General features: G+C 37.7%; 1 protein-coding gene across 1 annotated transcript in view; it reads left to right on the forward strand.

Moving 5' to 3' along the window:
- The window catches only part of LPCAT1 (lysophosphatidylcholine acyltransferase 1), a 60,129-nt gene that overhangs the window by 12,051 nt on the left and 25,042 nt on the right, over window positions 1-23,036 (forward strand). Inside the window, exons 4-9 of the mRNA XM_084215508.1 lie at window positions 5,176-5,288; window positions 6,658-6,718; window positions 9,124-9,182; window positions 14,521-14,555; window positions 17,031-17,085; window positions 20,903-20,985. Of these exons, the coding sequence (XP_084071634.1) occupies window positions 5,176-5,288; window positions 6,658-6,718; window positions 9,124-9,182; window positions 14,521-14,555; window positions 17,031-17,085; window positions 20,903-20,985 (406 nt within the window). The remainder of the gene's footprint in view (window positions 1-5,175; window positions 5,289-6,657; window positions 6,719-9,123; window positions 9,183-14,520; window positions 14,556-17,030; window positions 17,086-20,902; window positions 20,986-23,036) is intronic.

Here is a 23,036-nt window from a genome sequence, read left to right on the forward strand (position 1 = left end):
TGCTATGTTGGCATTGTAGCCTGCCTTGAATACACATTTGAGCTCCCCATTTCTGAGCAGCATCTTGAAGTTGTTGCCAAGCTTATCCATTTCATGTTCTCCTTTAAAACCCTCTGTTTCAAAATTCAATATTTCCTTCAGACTGTGGCCACCCAGATGGTCCTCCAAGATTTCAGTCTCACAGAAGCTCTCTCAGAGAGACTTAAAATAGTTACATTGTCACTTGTGTGTTATAGGTATGTGTTTATCATTTGGCTTCGAGTCCTGGAAAATTCTGTAAAAATTACTTCACATTTAACTGCTACTGGAATGCCTTTCAACCACCATCACTAGTTAATATCATTTATTGAAGTTACAAACTGCAGTATATGGGAAGCCTTCAAACCAATACTGCTGCCTGCCTTAAATACTTTTTAGATTGGCAGCAGAAAGCTAAAACAAAATCATGTCCTCATACAGGTGTTGCAGGTGTCCCTGAGATAAAAAAGAAGTCTTTGTCTTTCAAGGAGTCCTTAAAGGAAGTAGGTCACGTTTTGAAAGACCAGCCCAAATACCACAACTTCCTTCTGTTAAAGCTAAAGAGGACACTGATTATTTACTTCCCACTGCTGACCTTTCCTTGTCCTATAGGCTGCATTGTTTCCTGCATTTCTCTTTGGAAGCAGGGAGAAGAACTTTCCCATTAATGCTGCCTCCTATTCATTAATGCCATGAATACTTGGCATGCCTGCAGTCAGGTGGTCCATCTGCTAAGAATTTAGTCAAACTTGGAGAAGTTTTCTTGACATGCATTTATCTTCAGTGGTTGATTCAGACTTGAGTCAAATAAGTATATATATTATATATGTCTATATATTAAAAAAATACTACCACCAGCTTTACAAATCTCTTATAGAGTATCATGACTATAATAACACTTCTTTTGTAAGAACATTTCATTTCTAATGTAATTCCAAGCACAAAAGATCCTAATTTTGGTTGAATTAAGTTTGTGCATTGATACATCTTTGTGTGTTTGGTGTTGTATGCTTCTTGAGGTTTTCCATTTTTGAGGTCTCTGTGTCTATATACATGGGAAGTAATTGTAAGAAAACCTTACTGGTTTTCTTCCCCTATGACTTTCAGAATACTTTCAGATTTCTTTTCTTCTTTTCTCTACAGAAAAGAGCAGTTTTCATATTAGATGTTATTTCATTAGAAAAGTTGTGAATTCAGAACTTTGTGGGTGTCTACATTTGAGTAAGGCAACTCTTGAAAACTAAGCCCAAGATAAAGCTTTTCAACCTTTATCCTTCATGGGTTTTGTACCCCTAAATACAGAATGCATAGCATGGTGAATGCTGTTAGAAAAATAACTGTGTTTTTTCCATACTAGAAAAAAGCTGTGGAGTTGTGCCAGTTGTGCTGCCTCTGAAGGATTCTCCTAGAGTGTCAGGGGAATGTAGTGGTGGGGTTTTGTTGTTGTTTGGGAGAGAGATGAAGTGAAAGCCTCAACTTCAGCATTCTCTGCTTTTGCAGCTGTCACTTTGTTTGTTGCTGATTCTACAGTGGTGAAAAGTAACTGCCCACTCAAAAGTGTGTGTGTGGATACATTTTAGAAGAATTGTATGTAGTGCCCCGTGTCTGTTCCGCAGGTATAAATGGTTTGCTACAACACTTTCTGCTGTTTTGTGTTATAACAGCACTTTGTGTCTTGAATTGAAACAAGGTTTCCTCACACATACCTGCCTACAAAGAGAGCTGGGAAATAATTTTTTCCCTGCTGTTATCCTAAGAAGTTTAAAGACACCAACTCGTATGTGTTCAGCTTATCAGGAAAAAAGATGGGTTTTGCTTATGCACTGCGCTGGTGCTGAAATTGATTGCATGGGAGTTACGGTTCTGAAATCAGTTGCAGCTGCCACCCTGCTATTAATTAAAGCAATACTGAGTTTTTGCAGGCTCTTTTTAAAAAGGCTGTTTCAAGTACCTTTAAGTTGGTTAGAATATCTGTGGCATTCTGGCTGCCCTGAGAGGCAGAGGTTTTAATGATTTACTGGCGGCACTATTTAAATTGCATATTGAATGCCTGCCTAAGAAGGTAGAATACAGCCTGTCAGTGTCCTCAGGACTCCTTGTATGAGCTGAAATTGGGAATGAGAGGGACTAGATGAAATGGGACTGACACTGCTAGAGAAAAAGCTGGAATAATGACACTCACAAGATAAATTTTGTGAATTGATCGAAAATTGTGGATTCTCTGCCATTGCCCACTAGATTTGATAATTCAAGGATGGTTTTAGTGGAGTGAGAGGAGCTGGGCAAGCACGTTTTTCAGAATCTCCGAGCACTTGAGGTGCGGTCTTCACTATCTGGTTACAACCAGTCTTGAACTGTTAAATAGCTGTGCAGAGAAGGATATGATTATGTTCTGTTTATCGAACATGTTGCAGAGTTCTGCTTGTTTCCTTTAGTTGCTCAGCATGCCAGCTGTCTGAAGCATTTTATGCTTTCACTTCTGGCCTGACTTCACCCTAGTCCTGCCTATTCCTTGCACACACACTACCTTCAGTAGTGTCTCCCTGTGTTCCACCTTGACTTCTGACAGCAGTCTCATATTGGTTGCCTATTTGGTCTGTTTTTCAGCTTCTCTTTACAGACCTTTGGCCCTGCTCCTGACTTTCTTGCACAGGTCGACTTGGTACAGCCTTTGAATTTTCAGATTTGTGTGTTTACTGAACATGAAAATATGTGGTGAAAGTAAAGGTCTGTGTAGCCTTGTACTCTGTTTTCAGAAGGGGTTAAGAAAAGTAAAATTTAGCCTTCCCTTGGTGTGTATTTTCAGCTTTTTACTGATGACTGAGTTTCAAGTTCACTTAAAGTGTTAAACTTAACCACTAAGGGCCTGGTAGCTGGTGTCTCACAGGTTCTTCAGTTTCTGTTTAATATTAATACAAGGGTTCTGTCAGCATTTTTAGTCCAATGTCTAAGGAAGTAAGGCTTAATGTAACTACCCTATTAAGCTAATTCAACAGGAAGGACAAATCCATAGGAAGCTTTCAGTTGCCTCTGTCTGAGTAATTTTGCTTTGCACGGGGGTGTGTTGCTGTTTGTGGTGCTGGTCGTTTGTAAGATAGCTCAGCTGGTGTTCCTCTGGAGCTTAGGAACATTACAGTAGCTTGCTTTTGGAGAGGTTTTAACAGTAAAGCTCCCAAGTTTGCCCATCTTGCCTGTGCAGTTCTCAGATACTGATGACATCAGTCTAGTCTGATGTTTTCTGTCACACTGCCTGAAGAAAAATCTGTCTGCTTGCTTAATTTCATGCGTGATAAATAAGACCCTGCTTGCAGCATGTCCTCAGAAAAGAGCCTGGGAGTTCTGGAATTATCTTATTCATTCCTTGGCCTGAAGTAACCATAATTCTGTCATTTGGGCCTAATGTAAAAGAAACTTCCAAGTGAAGGCTGGGGATGTTGGATCTTTTGCTTTCCTTTACTTTATAATGTATTTGCTATGGAGTAGTAAATAGCAGCAGTGGGGCAAACTCAGGAGTAGGATCACTAAGAAGAAAACAATAATGATACCAAGTATGGTTTCCCTTGTTATTTTTATTGCTTGTTTTCTGTTTGTGGGGGGTTTTTTTTCCCTATTCTTTGTGTGTTAGTCTTTTTGTGGTTTGTTTTGGGGCTTTTTTGTTTGTTTTTACCTTGCCTTGACAGTAACCCCAGCTGGCTAAAGATGGTCTTTGCTCCCCTGACAAGCATTGTTCTGGAGATACTGTCTAAGAGCAGGCATGTAGAAAAAAGTACAAGAGTAAGGTAACTTTTCTGATACACTGTCTCCTGAGCTGTAGCAACTTGTGGGATAAAAGTAATATTTCAGAGGCTGGCTGAATGTTTGGGAACTAGCTGTAAGGTTTGACGGATTAGTTTCTCAGAACCTTCAGAACTGAAGGATAATGGTGAGTTAGTGGCTAAACTTCCAGCGGTATAACACCATAACCAGCAGCTTTTGCTGAGTCCAGGGCTGTAATTCCTTACACTGTTTTTTTCTTCACACATTAAGCACTGGCTGATCCGTTAATGTAGCAAGTCTATCCTTGACAAAAGCAGATTATACAGTGTCAGTGAACTCTTCTCACAGTGGCTGGAAAATGAAAACTGTATTTGAGGCAAGTAGAATAGCTGATGTTTTAGTGACTCTTGAACCTTCAAGTAAGATTACTTGATACAAAAATTATTAAACAGTTTTGGAAGACAGCCTGCTTAAATAAAGGCATGAAGCACTTTATTTGAAGGTGCACTTTATTTGAAGTTGCTCTATATTTGAAGGTTCTTCTCTTGTAGTGCTTCTGGACACTGCAAAAAAGCTGCATGGGTTTCTTATTATTTTGAAAGTATTCCTTGGTGTCCTTGTGACAGACATGCATGGAGAGTATCTTGTGGATTGATTTCTGATTTTTTGCTCATGTTCATTTTGTGTCTGGCTACACACAAGAAGTTTCCCACTGAGCCAGAAAGAGGATGTCTGAGATCTAATTAATCTGGTATAAGGAAGAGGCAAACAAATGACAACTAAGAAAATGAGCATGCCTTTTCTGTTGACACTGATTCTTCACAAAAAATAACATCAGTGTACATAATATCTTGGGTGCTATACCTTTAGTGGAGCTGAGCTGTTATAGAAGATAAAAGCTCTAAAGACAGAGACAGTTTGATTGACAGGGTGTCTTTTACAAGCACTTAGGTAGCAGGGAGATTCCTGCTGCTTTGCTGGTTTGGGAGTGGCTGTAGACTCTGTGATTTTTGTGGAGGGAGGAAATGGCCTATAGACAGCCACAGATGCATTGTTGCAGAAAGCTGCATAATATGTACCATCATGTTTTACATTATCTGTATTGTAGGTATTGATCTGTTAGAAACTGAAGAGTGCAAAATGCCAAAATTTTGAAAACTATTCCTCACAGAAACTTATGAAAATACTTCAATAAAGCTGCAATAATTCAGCTGAGTATTCAATTCTGCAGTGGAATATAGTGAAGTAGTTATGTTCTTTTAACAAAAATTTTTGTTCAGAGGACTAATGGGGGGGGGTGGGGGGGGGGGGGGTGGGTGATATATGGAGGAGGTGGGGGATCTTTTTCAAGCAAAGGGGAAATAAAGGCTGGTCCTTGTTTTTGTTTTCCCTCCTCTTCAGCTCTGATCAAATATATCCGACCAGTATTTGTATCTCGGTCAGACCAGGATTCTCGCAGGAAAACTGTTGAAGAGATAAAGAGGCGTGCCCAGTCTGATGGTAAATGGCCACAGGTACTGTATTCTGCTACTCTGTCACAGATGGTATTTGGCATTTCCAGGCCTTGGATATGCAGTTTGCTTTCTTCATTGTGGGTAGCTTTAGATGGCTTGGGGTAGTGCGTGTGTATGAAATTTCCCTCACCCCCTCTTTCTAGAAGATGTAAGATTCTCATCTGTCTCTCATTGCATTGTATTTTGAGGGAAACTGGATAAGTACTTGGCTAGACAGCTCTTAAGTGGTACTAAATGGACAGACCACAGCAGGTGAGGAAGTCCTCTAAAGAGGAAAAAAATTGAGTGCTCGGCAGAATACCTGGGAAAGTACTGTGTGTTCTTGCCCTTTGCAAGATTTTGGCATTGCCATTGTTGGAGATGTGATACTGAGCAAGGCAGCCCAAGAAATTTGGATGTTCCAATAACTACCTCTGTTAAAACCCTTAATGAAAACCTGGACAGAACAAGTGGCTCAGGGCTTTTTTCTGCACCTTAAATGTGGCTATTTATAATGTGCCCTGAAAGAGAGCAATGGGAAGGAAAGGATGATATAAAAGATCTCAGATTCCTAGAAGCATTTGATTATTTTGCAAATTTGAAGCATTCCTGTGATTTTTTTGAGATTAGGGCACTGTATATTTTTTATGGGATTATTGCTGCTAACAGTGAGTATACCTCTGCGTACTGGACTGCAAAAATGTTATAAACAGCTATAAACAATGTGACAGGTGATTTATAGCTTTTGCATCCTGACTTTCATCATTAGATTTCAAAGCAAGCTAGTATGGGCAATAAAACTAGTAATGTTAGTTCTAGTCCATTGCTTTGTTCCCTTATAATATGGATTCAGGGAGGGGGGCTTTGTTTGTTTTTGCACCCTCTTCTGCTGAATTGCTTCAACTTAATTGTTTTTGCTTTTTTTTTTTTTTTTTTTTTTAATTCTGTTCAGGTATTTTCAGTCTCTGGCTGGGCATTTGTGCACATGCCAAGTAACAGCAAAGAGAAAACTGATTTTCCTTAGCCTGTAAGCAGGAATTTTGTTCTGGTACACAACAGACTATGATACTTTTTGTAGCACCAAAATCTTCAGTGAAAATACTCATGCTTAACAAGTGTTTTTGGTCATTGTCAGGTCAGTGTTCCAATAAATGGAATTATTATTGGAGGGCAAGAAAGAGGCAAAATCACAGATAAAGAAAAATATTTTTCCTGTTAAGGTAGAACTTTACTTGACATCTTCAGCAACATTTTTTTTTACTCTAACTGAACTGTTTTTCCCTGAGAACATTTTTGCTGTAAACAGTTAATAACAGCTTTGAAAATATGTATTTATAAATAAATTCACATTGAAATAGTTTTTAAAAGCCAACTTTTTTTTTACTTCAAGATAATGATATTCCCAGAGGGCACTTGCACAAACCGATCCTGTCTAATTACATTCAAACCTGGTAGGTATTATGCTCATTTCTCTGTTCTCTACAGAATGTCCTTGTATCTTCATTTTCTACAATACCAGTTGCATTTTAATTTGCTCGCTGTTGCAGAAGTTGAGTTAAAAACCTTGCAATGGGGTGAAATTGGAATATAAATTTTGATGCTACAGGAAGATTGTAATTCTACTGTTGAACAAAACAGTTTCAATAAGTCAGGTTTTTTCTTGGCTTCTAAGATGCATATGAACTGAAGAAGTAATGTTTCTTCCTGAGTTTGTGTTTGTGTCTTTTTGCTTTTTTTTCCCCTTGCCTCCTCCATTTCCTATTGTGGGTCTGTCATGTAGCATTTAGATATTCACTGCTACCTTAAGCTTTGTAGTGTATCCATTTCAGGCTGCCCAGCATTTGTTGCTGTGTTGTATCTGGCTAATCCCTCTCTAACTCTTCTGCGGAGCTGCATTATGGTGAAAAGTGCATGAAAATGTTTCCCATGTAACACTGTTACAGAGGCTGCCATTTTTTACAATTTTTACATAACATCCATGTTCTAAGCTCTTTTCAGTAGTATCACCCTTTTAGTTTATCAGATTAGTAGAGAGTGTAATGCTGAACATTGATGCAGCTGTAAACTGCATTTCCAGTAGGGACAAATGCCAGTACTGCAATGAACCACTAATCTTTAATGTAAACTTGCCTTTATCATGTAGGTAGGGAGATGGTCAATGAAGAAGCTTCAATGAGGAAGGCAGCTGTGAATGTGTTTTTGGACTTAGTAGTTTTCTGCCTAGTTTCTGGTCTTACTGTGTGTTTTGTGTTTTGTTTGGCTTGCAATTTAAATATCACTTAGAATATCATGGAGTGAGTCAGCACTGTGGTTCCTTGCACTGATTCATTTGGCCAAAGGAATCTCAGACTTTTCTCTCAGCTCTTACCTTTTTAGATTACAGAATGGTGATTAGGGAAACATCAACTTCTGTAGCTCTTTGCTCTCCTTCTCTCTTCACCTGAATCCTGACCATGCTTTGAAAGCTAGCCTGAATCCTTCACGTGAAGCCCTGATTTCCTGCCCTCCCTCTGTGCCATAGACATTCCAGGCACCATGTTTTTCATCCTTCCATTCTCACTTTATCTTCTTCTTCTCTGGTCTAGTACATGCTGCTGTCTGCCTCTTGACTGTCTCACTTTTCCTACTGAAATCTGTGTCTGTATTCATCCAGCCTTCCAGAAATCCTTTGCTTCAAGATTCCTCACTTAAGTCACATTAGTTTAGGTCTCTATTCAAGTTATTTCTATCAGGATGCCTTTTCCCATTCTGCTGACATGGCCTATGCTCCTTGCTCTTACTGCACATTTTCTTGGTTTTGTGTTTGTGTTTTAATGGTACTGTTCTCATCTACCACTCAGCTTTTGTCAGCTTTGGATTATTTCAGAAGTTGTTTAGACTTTTCTTTGAGACTGAGCAGAAGGTACCACTGGCCTCCAAATCTCTTAAGGCTTCTATACAGACCACCTTCATTTAAAGATGTTTATACTCCATAAACAATTATTCCTTTTAAGTCTCAACACTTACTTTGTAAAGCAAATGTTATGCTAGAAATACAGTGTACTTCAATTATTCAGTTCTTAATTTTGATTGGAATAGTAGGGAGACCATAGTAAATAGTCAAGAATAACATGATTTGGGTGAAATTCTTAATTTCTTCATGAGAGAAGGAGATGTTAAGAGAAGTCTTGAACAAGATACTTACGATGCTCACCCAATCTTTGTATTAGAAACCAAGAAAATGCTTAGCAAATGACATAGAACTTCTGTTGCTTATTTATCCGGACTGTAATTTTCCCATCAAGTGAAGCAATGCTTCTGAATAATAGCTCTAGTTCAATATAGCTCTAGTTCAATTTGTAACTATTAGTTTTCCTATAGCTACAGAATAGAAGTGACATTAATTCTGTTATTTCAGAGATGGCAAATTGCCTATAAATTATTGTTGTTCAGATTAAAATAGAAAGCTTCTTTTATATAAGAAAGCCCAAGGTCTTTACCAAAAATATTGTTGACCAGAGGGAATAAATTAATTTAACCATCTTCTGCATGCTCATTTTTTTATATTCATTTATTGAGCAGAATTTAGTACTAAGCTTTGACTTGTGTAAATAACAATATGTGTGAGTGGTAGCGGATAATTTAGATAATGTAAGCAAACATTTTTAATTAGCTATCTGCTAAAGAGGAGGATATATATTGTCATTCCCCAGTGCTTGCTTTTTTGGTTACTTTTGAGGCTACTTTCAGATCCTGTTTTTTCACCATCACCTACTTCCTATCAGTCTGTTAGTTGCTTAATTTTTTCTTGCTGCAGTAAATTTCTTCTCTACCAAAATGCACTATAAATTAATTATGTATTGTATGTACCTTCTAGGAGCGTTTATTCCTGGGGTTCCTGTGCAGCCAGTGGTTTTACGTTATCCAAACAAACTGGTAAGTTCAGCTTGCAGTGTCCTTGGAATTCAGGGAATTTTCATTGAAGTGCAGTTGGCCCTTGTGTAACCTTTTAGGTTGAAAAATTCAAAAATCATTACTAAGTTATTGTTAGTTAAGCATTTATTCACTAGCCCTCAAGCAATATTAGGGAGTTTTAACTGAGACAGTTTAAATGTTTCTGCTTTGAAAGTTGTTCAGGTTGTTACAAGAAGTACTCGACAAATGGCAATTTCTGTCAAGGGTCTGTGTTCCTAAGTGTTCCCTGTTCCTGCAATGTTTGCTGGAGAGTTTTCTTAATGTCATTTATTGCTGGAAGATGTTTCTTCATCTCCTGCCTTTGGGGGTGTTAGTCATGAATTACTATGATTGGATGAATGGTAGGGATTATGTGTTGAGGACCTCTGCACCTTTATAAAGTGTCATCTTGTCTGTTTTACATTCACCATGCCCTTGCTAGGCATGGTGATTAGCTAATTAGCTAATTTCGACTAGTCTTCCCGTGTAAATTATATTTAGGTAAAATGCAGATTATTGAATATTTATTTATAATATCTGAAGTTTGTCCCCTTCTGAAGTGGAAGTTACTTAGGGAGGGTATGAAGAGTGTCAGAAGTAAAATAAGGACCACCTGGTCTCTTTTACTGATGAATGTCTCATCAGAAGATCTCTGACTAGCCCATTAACAACCCCTTGATCTAAGGAAGGATTTTGTTTCTTCTTGGTACTTGAGTAGCTTACAAATATTTCCATCCACTGTTCTTTCTGTCATTTACAGGTGAAACATAAAACATAGGCTTGATTTAAAAAAAGGATCCAAGCAAAGTTAATATACACAGACCACCATTTGTTCTTGGCTGTGTCAAGGTGTCATGGCAATCAAATAGTTTGCAGTAATAAACCCAGAAATTATCTTGGCAGATGCTGTGACAAGAATAGCAGCCTGATATGCTTACATAGTATCAAGTGCATTGTAGCAGGCTGCCTGAGACTTTTCATTACATAATTGTTATATTTTCAGGAAGAAAGATTGTTTTCTAAAAATAGTTTGAAGTTTTGATGGCACTGCCATTTAAAATGGCAAACATGCTTGCGGCTTATGTCATATTAATATGCCATGTAACTTTTTGTTAATGTTAAGCCCATAGCAATATAAAGCTATCAAATGTTATTTTGTAAATATCTTCAAAATCCAGGTGCATACTGAAATGTCATTATTGCCTGTAGTACATAATATTCAATGTTTGTAAACCAATAGTGAATGTTCCTAACACTTTACTAACAGAAATTTGTGAGCTTCTAATGTTGAAGTAAAACAATATAAATGTAAATTAAAATTTTCATAATTTTTATATTACTGGAAAAATGTCATAAAATAAATTCTAACTAGTATATAGATATCCATTGTGAGCTGGCATGAGTTTGTGTATGGGACTTAAGTTTTTCCTACTACTTCTACTTGCTGTAAAACACTTTATTTTCAGTGCCTTACTGAGTCATTTAACCTCCTATGATGTAATTCCAAGAGACCTTCCAAAGGTCTAAGCATTAATGACAGGAGTGATAATTGCTATTACTGCTTTATTTTTACATTAGCTTGGGGGTTGCAGAAGAGTTGCATCAGAGTTAGAAGGGGGAGAGGCAGAAGGACTATGATGTGGTACACAAAGGTGAGGTTTATTTTGGTTAGGAATATGGAGTTAGATTATTTTGTTTCAATTATTGAGCTACTCTTATCTCAACCTACAAGGCAAGGCTTACCTTTTCTTCCCAATTCTCCTGCCCACCCTGGGGGAGGAGGAGTGAGCAAGCAAGCATCTGTGTGGTACTTAGTTGCCAGCTGGGATTAAACCACAACACATGTAAGAACAGAGCAGGGAATGAGAATTGGTTTTCATACACTAAGATAACATTTTTAGCAAACTTTAAATGTCTCTGGCTTTCTATTTGTTGTCTTGTTTGACTGATGCAAATTATAATTTTAGGTTTAAAAAGGAACTTCTTAAGATCTTTGCTTAGCCAGTGAACTCCAGATACACATTGTGTGCAGTCACCCCACTGAATTTTGCTTGAAGTGCCTGCTCTGATCTGTGTTCAGAGCTTTGAGTTCCACAGTATAGATGAGAACAGTCTTGGATTTGAGTGCACCTGGTTTTTTTGAGATCAGAGCCTGAGGTGGATGTAGTAGGTGTCTGCACTCTGGAATGTTTGTTTCATTGTAGTCTGTTGAAGAGCTAGGGAAGGCACTACTGTTCTGCAGTAGGCTGAAACATGGCAAAAGTGAAGAAGTAAATTCAAAGGTTTTTTCTAGCAAATAAATCTAGTTCTGGTTGCTGTGAAGAGCTCTGTGTTTTATATTTTTTATAGAGTTGCTCCCCGAATAACAGTCATCTTGGGGCTTGTGACTATTTATATTGGATGACATCTCTAGTCCTCTATCAGTGATTTTTAGTAGTAATACTTTAATATGTTTCTCTGCTTGATGCATGAGCAGAAAGAAATTTTAAGGCTCAAAATGTTGTTTAGACCTGATATTCCAAATTTTGCTACTGGTTGTCTAGATTGATATTATTTTAGGTAATGGATGCCTGAGAGCTATTATCTACATTCTGGTTAGAATAAATGCTCTAATGTCTTCACCCATAGGTTCTCTACTGCAATCCTTTCCTTTGTACAATTTTTTACTTCTTTCCCTTGTTTCTTCATTTAAATTTTCTGTCAAGTGGGGGCTGTTACTTATGAAATTATGAAAATATATAAACTATGTACCTGTTTAAATATCACAGAGCCATTTGAAATGTATTTTATGTCCATATGTCTTCCACAAGTAACTGTGCTATTTGATAAGCAGTTTGGCAGCAGCTCTTGTACAGTTTTGGTATATCAGGGTTAACTGAACCAATAAAGCCACAGCCAGTCTCCTGTTTGAAGGTTGGCATATGATTCTCAGTATCTTCTTGTGTCAAATACTATTGGAATAATGACCAATATATCCAGATGGGGCTTGACTGGCCTCTGCTGCTTGACCGAAAGGCGGCAACTGCGGTGTTTTCACCTCAAAGACACCTCTGGCTGGTGGATGCTGCAGCTGGCACTAGAGAAAAGTCCAGACATGCAAAGCTCCAGTTTACCTCTGTTGGAGATGCTTTAAGGTGAGGTGAAGGAAAGGAGTGGGATTCTGTTAGAGGGTTTCAGTCCAGAGTTTATTCCGACCTGCATGCTTCTGAATCCAGTAACAGCTCTAACAGAATCCCGAACCTTGTAGTTGCTGGCTCTTTTAACCCCAGGGAGAGGAAGACGGAAGGATCCCACCAACCAGGTGCAGGGTGGGCAGGTCTCAGATGAAAGGGCACCTGGATGGGCCAATGGCCCCCCCAGGGATGCAGGGCATCTTTTGAACTCTGCCAGTCGCTCGATGCCCTTCTGGAATGCCAGGATTGACAGACAGCACTCAGCAGGGGTCAGGGTGGGGAGAAAGGAGAGGTGGTTGGCACCTGGGAAAGGACTAGGACCCCTGAGACAAACTATGACATCACACTGCAACAAAATACAGACTCTGTGGAAGATGGTTCTTCTGCCTGTTTCCTGCCTGCTGAGGGGAAATAACAGAGGGGATAACATTCAAGGTCAGGTTGGATGGAGCTCTGGCCAACAGGATGTAGTTGAAGATGTCCCCCCTCATTGCAGGGGAGTTGGAGTAGATGGCCTTAAAAGGTCCCTTCCAACCAAGCTATTGTACCATTTTATGTACTTCCACACAATTTAAAGTATTCTTTACTTGAGTACAGTAGTTTCAAAGAATGCTGTCAAAGAGAATGTTGTCCAGAAGCGTAAGCTGGTAGCTGTGATAAATGTAAAAGGTAAGTTAGTTATGTAAGGAAAATCCTACTTCCCTTTGCCTGCTTGTTGTTTTTATCATAAGGATAGTGGCTGTGTTGGTCAGAGTCTCCTATATCATGGATCTGCCTCTTGCAGATCAGAATCCCTTTTTCCCCTAGCCATTTCCCTGGCCAGTATCCCTGGCGTCCTGATGTTTCGACGAAAAAAACCATGCCTGTCAACTATGACATTTGCATTGGGAGTTTCTTGCAGTATTGTTGATGGATTACTTGAGTTTGACTTGCCAGCTAGCCAGCATGATGCTGGATTCTGAAAATACCTGTGTCCTGTTCAATGATCCAGACATTGTCATGGAGATCACATTTTTCTTTATCTCACTCTGTGCCTTTGCAATTTAGAGAGCAGAGTTGGAGATATGTAGTGCTTGGTGTTCTGTAAGGCAGATCTAGTCTCTAGATAAGTTATCAGCTATCTGCACTGGTTTCTCATGGTTTGTAATGAAAGTTCCTTGTGGGAAAAAGACAAAACCCATATTACATTTGCTGGCAGTGTTATCAGCAACATCAAAACAGCCAGAAACTGTGTAACAGTAAAACTATCCATGATATAGTTCTAAAATATCACTACATGGAGGTGGGGTTTTTTAATGCAGGTAAATTGATTGCTACATAGACTCATCCTTTATCATGTTTTGTTTGATTGAAAATAATTGTTAAATGTTAATTTTTAAATTTTTAGTGGATCCTTATGATATATTGACCCTACTCTCCAAGCTGTTGTTCTATCATTAATTGCATTTTTCACCTTTTATGAATGGGTTTGCTTTCTTTTATTTTTACTTTAGGTCGCTCTAAATGGTAATTAAAACTTGAGTTAACTTGTGGTTTTCATGGTCATAGCACATATGATCACCTGAAATCTACAGAATGGGTTTGGATGGTAGCATAGAACTGAACTGGAACTGGTCCAGTAGGTTGAAAAAAATATCTTTCTGATCAGGTCTTTTAGAAACCTGAATTCAATGAGTCCCGTTATCTTTACATTAATGGCTTTAACTCTTTTTCCCAGTTAGAACAGAACTAATTTTAAGGTTTTTAGATTTTATTTTTTGGTACACTTAAATCGCATCTCCAAGTAGTGCAGTTTTTTCCTGTGCTGTTTCTTAGTATTAGTTAAAAATTGAATGATTTTTACTGTCATATTCCTACCTGTTATATATTGCTTTACAGGTTTCTGTTCCCTTTTTGCTATTTGCATCTTCTTCACTTCTTTTACTGTGATTTGTCCTCTCTTAGTGTTTCACACAGTGTTCATTTCAGCCATATAGCTGTATAAAAGATGGGCTGATTCCTAACAGGGTTAAGAACTTCTGCAAAGAGAGCATAGAAGTTTCCATGAAAGCTTCTTAGTAATTTTTGTCATTGTCAGTTATGCTGTGTGCAGTGTAAAAAGTTGAAAGCACAATAATTAATTGCAAATGTCAAACTTCTTTTCTTAGGACACAATCACATGGACATGGCAAGGGCCAGGAGCGTAAGTGATTAATGTTTTATTGTTTTTATCATTGCTTTCCTCAATTAGTTTTTATTTTTATGACTTATATGCATATATAGTCAACCAGTTGCCAGTTGTTTGATTATTTTTTTGGATTAATTTATCCTTTATCTATTATTCTTTAGTTATACTTACAGTCATTAAGAGGAATCCAGGTGTAAATAATGTACTTCAGCTGCTATGATTCTCTTGGTTTGCAGAAAGAATTTTAGGTTTTTATTTCAAATTTTTTTTTTTAGCCAAGTGCCTGAAGTAAAACAACTTGCTTCTGCTCTATGCCTGCAAGTTCATTTGGTATCTTACTGTATAAAATCTAGGGCTGTTGTTTGAAGTTGGTCTACTCTCACAAAAACAGCTGAATTTGGAGATACTGTTTCTATTATCTTGTCTGAATATAATTTGGACCTTTTTTGTTTTAAAAATGTTATTCTAGATGTTCTTTAGCAAATTCATGTAATACAAAATATTAAACAAAGCGGTTCTTGCTTGTTTAAAAAAAATTGTTAAGCATTGTTTTCTTGTTGGGATTTGAATAGAAATTCCAAAATGTTTAGATCAAGAGGAAAACAAATTTTGAACCCTAAGTAAAGGAGAGTTGGCTTCTGTGGTTAATGCTTTGTATTGTTTTGAACATCCCATGTGACATCCTATATTTCAGTAATAATGAGGAAACCATGGGGATTAGCCAAGATTCAAGTAATTTAGAATTTTATCAATTAAGTTTTGCTCTTAGGAACCAGGTCTAATTAAGGACGTGATTTTGAGACTTGAGGAAATCATCGATCACTTGCAGAGGTTCAGCTTACAAATAATTTGCCATTTTGGAAGTAGATGAGTCCATGGTTGTGTATAATGTAAACAGACACTGCAGCATTTGCTGCATAAAGGGATTTCTGTTCTTGTGAGCTTCTACCTCTTCCCTTGCATTTGCACTGCAGTTCACGTAAAAAAGTAACTCAGCCATAGAGGAGAAAGGTGAGCAGCTTACTTTCACCTTAGTAACCTAACTGAGGACTCAAGAACACAGAGGAAAGACAGAAGAAACCTGTAGGTGTCTTGCCTCAGATCACTATAATGTCTAGAAAACCTTTATTCTGAAGTGTTGATCTCTGCTAAGAAAATTAAATTAAATTAAAGCTGAATCAGAATCTGCAGCAGCATGTGATGTTATACAAATTGACGGGGTCAGTTTAAATTACAGCCTGGCTTAATTAGGATTAATTCTCCTGGGTGACCTAAAATGTATTTGTGATGTCTTAGGAGAAAATGCTATTAAGACTGATAACAGGCTTCCTTTTCTCAGGAAACATATCTTTATGTTTTGACTAACACTAAGACAGAAATCTGGAAATGTTTCTGTATCTAGGAGTATTCTGTTTGTTTAAAGGCACTGTAGTCTGTCAGATGGATTGAAAACTTGTCACATGGAAGCTTGAACACTCATTGAAAGTAATGTTTTTACTGCTTTGGCAGTACTCAGAACAGATCAGCTGAGTCTACCTTGAAAACAAAGAATGACCATAGTTGCGTTAGATACAGATTCACTCAGTTTTAAATTTTTATTTAAATTCAGGGTTCAATCTTTGAGAACAAAGTTGGCAGAGAGAAAAGTTTACTTGTAACTTATTGGGGGTTTTTAATGCTCTCGAACAAGGACCTAGAAACCAGACTTTAGCGTTTCTGTCAGGAACGTAAACTTCAAATTACAGGCTCCATTGTTGTTCCTGACTCTTTTCTTTGATGTGTTGGAAGCTCAATAAGAAGGAAACTGAGGAAATGTTTTGCAGACCTACATGGGTGTATAACCAAATGAGTAGGGTTTTGCTTCTGGGAACTGCACTTTATCTGTGTAAGAGGATTTTGGCCTGCTATCCCCTCACAATGATTGATTACTGTAACTACCTAGATACTGTATGAAAATGTGGCTACTTGACACTGCTCCTTAATTTAGGTTTACTTAATCCTTTCCTGGATTTGAATCTTAATGCTTTCTAAGGTCAAGTTGATTCCAGTTATCTTGTATCTTAGGCTATTAAAACACACATGCTGCATTTCATTAACAGACTTTGGAAGTATAATGAACTTTGATTCCAAACTGAGGTAATGATAAAATCTCAGTGGTTACATAATTAATCTTTCCAGCTCTGTGCTGAATACCATATTTTTCTGAAACGGACTTGCTCTTCCTTTAGCATGTTATGCATATATTATCGTCCACTATTTGTCTTCCTGTTTTTAACTATTTTTTAAGATGCCAATTCAGTGTGAACTTTTGTTCCACCTTACAGAATGTAATATGTAGAAGTACTTTCAAAGGCCTTTTCTGTTAATTTTTATCTGAATATGATTATACTACAAGTAGGATGCTATGTGAAGACTTTGAAGCATGATGTATTACTGTTTCACTGCTTTTTTTTTTTTCCTCCATCCTTCCCTATCTTTTTCCCCTTTTAGGTTTGAAATTCTGTGGCTTACTTTATGTCAATTTCACAATTCTGTGGAAATCGAGGTCAGTAAAAAAACACCAGTGTATTCTGAGCAGCTGTAGAATACATAATATTGTACGTAATTCTGCAGTAAAAGTTTATATTCATATCTTGTATGTATGCATGTAAAAAGAGGTTAAGATACTGCTTATATTTTAGACAAATGGCTTCTGTATCTGAAAATGCAGTCTAAAAATGGAATAGCAAAAAACAGTTTTCCAGTTGGCATGGGACTTTATTTTTTTTAGTAATTTGAATTGAGTAGATAGATTTCTGGCTCACTTTAAAAAGTCTTTTGTGAAGAAATTTCTTGTCTTCTGATGGCCTGGTTGCTCTTTCAAGTAGTGTAACAGCTTTGTATGTTAGACATTCAAGTGTGTGAATACTGATGTATGAACTAAGAACTCTCTTGTAGAGAAAAATTGTAGGTGGTTTCTTATAGGCCATATAAGTTATTTAATGTCTGGCTAATTTTTTTTTATTAGGCTGCAGTGTTCAGAATGTGAAATAGGAAAACAAAAGAAAATCTATCTATATTCTTAACTTTGTTTTGAGGAAAATACTGTAATTTTAAGACTGAAGACTATTGTAGTGAAAACATGGAAACAATTATAGCCTTTCCTTTCAACTTGTTGTCCCTAATGTCTTTTACACAGAGTAATTACATTTTTGTGGACAATTACAGTATTTGAAGTGTGTCATGTAGGATATTTGACAGATGTTCTGCAATTCTTTTGCTTTTTGAATAATGAAGCAGCTATTTAGGTCTGACAGATGGAACTGATGGCAGGGTAAATCAGTAGGAAGAACTATTGCATGTTTACGTATGCTGTATTACAATAGTAATATATATTGCATGCTGATCACTGTACTTGTCATTGCTCTGTATTTGCTTATTTTTGCAATCAATTATTCTCAAAATTAATGAATATGCAAAATACCAGCCGCTCAATAGTTGTACGTGTTGTAGAAATTTGTGGTTTGTATTATCAATTCAGTTGGACAAAAAACAAATGGGATTTCCAGAATAGTGGTGTGTGTTTTGCAGAAGGGCCAGGGAGTGACAGCCTCAGGGCTGAGACAAACCACCTGGTTGGAAGGATTTTTACCCTTTCTCAGGAACATAGTTTTCTGCCCTAGGCAAGTAAAATGGGTTCTTTCACACAGGAGTGAGCACTGCTGAGCTTTCTTGATTTTTGAGGCAGCAGCTGCTAGCAGATGTTGGGTTTCTGTAGCTCTAACATAACAAAGTATAATCTTTGGTAGTTCTTGAGGGGAAAAAAAAGCAAACTAACTAGTGACCTTCTGGAATACTCCATACTAAAGCAGGGGGTGTCAGAGGATAGAGGAGTAGACCTGTTTGCAAGGTTGCTCTCAAGTATGAGGCAGAGTAATGCCTCAAGGCAAGTATGAGGCTGTGTTAATGTGAATGGGAAAACAAATGTGTTTGGATATCAAAGTTTTGAAGTTAAAATGCAGATGGGAATGAAACAGAATGTTGATGCCTGAATGCCACAGATACTACCTGGATAATTTGACAATTGTAGACAAATTGACATAAACATAGTTAAAAATTATTTACTTCTGACCACTTCCAGGTGCCTCCTTCTTGTGTCAGTTCTCTAGACTTTCCCAGTTTATGCAGCTTTTGGTACAGGAGATTCCAGCTGTCAAGACTGTTCTGGAGGTATAGCAGTTGAATCTGTTTTTGCAAGGAAATGCAGTGAGGACTAGCAACATATAGGAAAAATTAGTTGTTTAGTGCTCAAAGTCATATTTTTTCTCTGGTCTCTGACGCTCCTGCTCTGTTCAGTCTGCACAGAGATACTGGCAAATACCTGCAAGCCTGGATACCACAGTTAGCACTGATGATTCAATAACTCAGGAAGACACGTGACAAAACAACACAACCTCAGAGTTGTTTTTTTTATTAAATGATAGCCAGTAAGATTTAACAGCCAGCAATCAGGATCCAAACTTAGCTAGTCTGGGCTTCTCTGCATATATTATATGTTCTGGCATGTTGTGTGTGTCATCCAGTATGTGTATTGAGAAGAGAGCACCCATGTAGGTTTTGTAATAGGTTTCTGTAAATATTCACCCATCCGCTCATCCTGTACTTAGAACTGTCACGCTGGCAATGTTGTGAAGAAGAAAGGATGTATGATCATCTGCACATGTAGTTTGTTTTGGCTCGTGTCTGTTTGTTTTACTGACCTGTCAACTTCAGTGTTTGTGCATCCATGACAGTCTGCAGCAGCTTAGAGTTGTTCTTTTGGTTTTGTTAGTGATGTTGAAATGATTATGCTGTTTATGTTGAGTTAGGCACACATGCAGAACACCTCTGAAATCACCTCATACTCAAACTTCTCCTGTGTTTGGACAAATTACTTGATAGCCATTTGCAAGTCAAACAAATGGAATGAGGTTTGGAAGTTGAAGGAGCAGTCTTTCCATCTCTATTAACTTCACAGTCCTTGTGGTTTTGTATATTACATGAGGCTGGTGTACCTGCTTGTAACATAAACTTAGAAGACAAGAGTCATGTGTTTTCAGCTGCAGTGGTGCACGTAGGGAAAACTCCAGCAAAACTCCAATTCAATGTTTGTCCTTTACAGGAAACAGATAAATGTCCAATAACAGTGTTTGGCTGTTGTGGATCATAATCATACAGTTATGTAATTTTAAAAACACAGCTAGCTTCATGGTTATTGAGAAGTTTGCTGAAATTGTAAACTTTAAAATTAAGACTAACAACTTTACCCAGTTGTTAGTTTCTGTTTTAAAGACCAGTGTGAAATTTCTGGGTCATAATTTCCATTTCCACTATCCACACATAATTATATGTACTACAGCTAAGCTTCTTGCAGCTTTTTTTCTAAACAAGCTTTACACAGGATTGTGAGCGTTTTGCTCACTTAGTGCATAAATTATCTCACTGTGCTGCACTACTGAGAGAAGTGTCTGTCTGGTGCTGAGTAGGAGTGGTGATCAGAGTGATCCTCTCTTGTTCCTCCCATCTGAGAAGTTAGTCACTTGGCAGAAGGAAATGTTTTGAAGGTTTTTATTGGTGAGACTGGCCGTGATCTTGGGGCTTATGTAATTTTTCAATGGACACTTAGAAACAGCTTTAAATACTGGAAGATATTTTAATGTAGGCCGTGCCATTCTGAAAGCTGCCCTTTCTGTTGTGGGTCTTCAGCAGTTTTGGTTTAATTTTCCACTTTCCAACATCAGCCATTATGTGGTTCTCTGGTCATCTGCATTCATTTAGATTTTTTTATTTCAATGGAGCGTTAATGGCTGATGTCCAATTAGAAGGAAAAAAGTTTCCAAACATCCAACAGCAGAAAGTAGAAACACTTCTCCTGTGTATATTAGGCAGTTGTACATGATTTCAAAATATGCAGGGGTAACAGTAAATACCCGATGTCCTTAAAATTTGGATTCTTAGTTTTTAAGTTATAAAACAATGTTCCTGTAGCCTGTGCTTTTTTTTGGTTATCTGAAAAGAGCTGAACAATACAGAAGGTAAGTGAGGTTTATGCAAGAAAATACTAATACTTCTAAATTATTTTAAAATTGTGAATCCCACTTAGGAAATGAAGATAAAACTCTACTTGGATTCCATGTGGTGAGAAATGAGCAGAGTCAGTGTTATATGAATTTTTAGAAGTATGACATATATTTAAGCATTTAAAAGTTTAATTTTTAATATTTTCTGTCATCTTAATATAATTTTCTGAGTAACAACTAACTGATACAATTTTCACTGTAGTGCTGTAAGAGATTGTTTAAAATGTTAAATATTTTTGATATAATTCAGTTCTCTGTATGCAGTTTCTGCCCGTGTATATTCCTTCAGAAGAAGAAAGAAAAAATCCGGTGCTATATGCCAATAACGTCAGGCGTGTAATGGCAGAGTAAGTATGTTGTAATTCTGTGTAAAAGTAGATGTGTGATTTTAAATTTAGACTGAAGTAAATATCACGAAATCAAGTCAGTGTGGTTGTCTGCCTACAAAGAACCTTGTAGTCTGCAGGAATGTCTGCAGGACCTTTTACATAGCAGTTACTTCTCCCTCTTGACGAGGCCAGGGAGCCACAAATACAGCAAGAACTGTTGGAGTTGTTGGGTTTGGAATATTTTTTTTCAGTTGGTTCTTTCGGGGGTTTCTAACATGCCTTCATATAACAAGCCAGTTCTGCTTGCTCCAGTGGGTATTTAGTCTTTTGGGGGAAGGGTATGGTGGAATTTGAGGAGTTATGTAACTGAATTTTGCACTATTGGGGTTGCATTTTAAGCTGTGACTGTTTTAATGAGGTTAAGAATAGTTTCTGCTTTCACTCTTTTGTTGCGTTTTTATTAATGTCTTTTTCATTTATTTTTTGTTCTTTCAGTAAATCTTCCATTAGTCAGTAGATAACTCTTTTCCATATTTGCAGTGAACCCTCAGGCCTGTGACCACTAATAACTCTTGAGAGGTTTATGTATCTTCCTAATCCTGATTTTGAAAGAACTTGTGTAATCATAATTTCCTTTGTGTAACTTCTCTTCCGTTTCCAATTTAAGCCAAAGGCCAGTTTGTAGGTAGTAACTGAGAATTCTTGTCTCCTTGAACCCAGGTCTGTGAGTTTCCTTAAAGGATGTTGAGACAATAATATAACAATAGATCCATTGTACAAAAGGACATTCCTCACAGGAGAAAAGAACAGAAGGACCTGTTTGAATTATCCTGTCTTGGAATCAAAAATCTTTGACGCACTGGCAAGTGCTGTCCTCAGCCTTTGTGTAGAAGGCCAGGTTATTAAATCTACATTCTGAACTCTGCTGCAATCACATAACAGGGGGATTGTGTGCTACAAGGAAAACTTTTGAAAGCCTACAAAAGTTTACAACAACTTGCATGTTGCAAGCCTTCCGCTCTAAGTGCACTTAGGAGGAAAAACGTCATTATGTTTCTCCCTCCCACCCTTGAAGAATTAAGCATTTGTGGTCACAGAAGAGGAGCGCAGGTCTAACAGGAAGACTGTCAGGATGAGAGATGTCAAAAATGGCTTGGGATGAAGCAGGGGCTGTAGATGCTATGTTAATGTGAGTGGGAAAACAAGTGTGTTTGGATATCAAAGTTTTGAAGTCAAAATGCAGATGGGAATAAACCAGAATGTAGATGCCCGGATACCATGGATAACTGTAGACCAAGTAACATCAACATAGTTAAAAATTATTTACTTCTGACCACTTCCAGATACTTCCTTCTTGTGTCAGTTCTCTGGACTTACTCATGCAGCTTTTGGTACAGGAGATTCCAGCTCAAATGCTGTCAAGGCTGCTCTGGAGCTATAGGAGTTGCAACTCAAGTACCTCGGGTGCTCTTTGGTGGTAGCATTGCACTCTGCATTGCTGGGTAAAGGACAATATTACTGTTCCATCTAGATTTTCTTGAGGCTTGAGTTAGTGGCTGTGTAGCATCTTATTGTCAAGAGGTGCTTTTGGGATCTCTTTAGGTGTCTTCTTACCCCTCCTCCCCATCATATTTCTCTGGCAGAAGTGCCTAATTCTGCTGGATATTTTACAGCATCAAAGGTGACACTCCCAGGTAATAATGTATTTGTGAGTCTAGAACCGGTGTTAGGGTAACCTTGTGTCTTGCTCTTGATTTCAGAGGGAGTTGATAGAAGTGGCTGAGTGCAGAAATAGAGTTTCTGCTCTTGAAATTGTTTGCCTTCACAATAATCTTAATTTGTGAACGGCTTCTGTTTAGCATTGAATGAGGCATTTGACAAAACATCTGTATTTTATGCTGCTTCTGCTTGTTGACTCTCTGAAGAATTTTTGGTTTGCCCATATTTGACTAGCTTTGCTGTGGGTGGCCACAGATGTGAGTGATGGTGGTTTCTAGATGCTCAATTTATATATATATATGTGTGTGTGTGTGTGTGTAAGCGAACACTAACTATTTTGTTAAGGAGGT

The sequence above is a fragment of the Fringilla coelebs genome, assembly GCF_963513975.1.
Source record: "Fringilla coelebs genome assembly, chromosome: 1".
In the NCBI taxonomy this organism is placed as follows: Eukaryota; Metazoa; Chordata; class Aves; order Passeriformes; family Fringillidae; genus Fringilla; species Fringilla coelebs.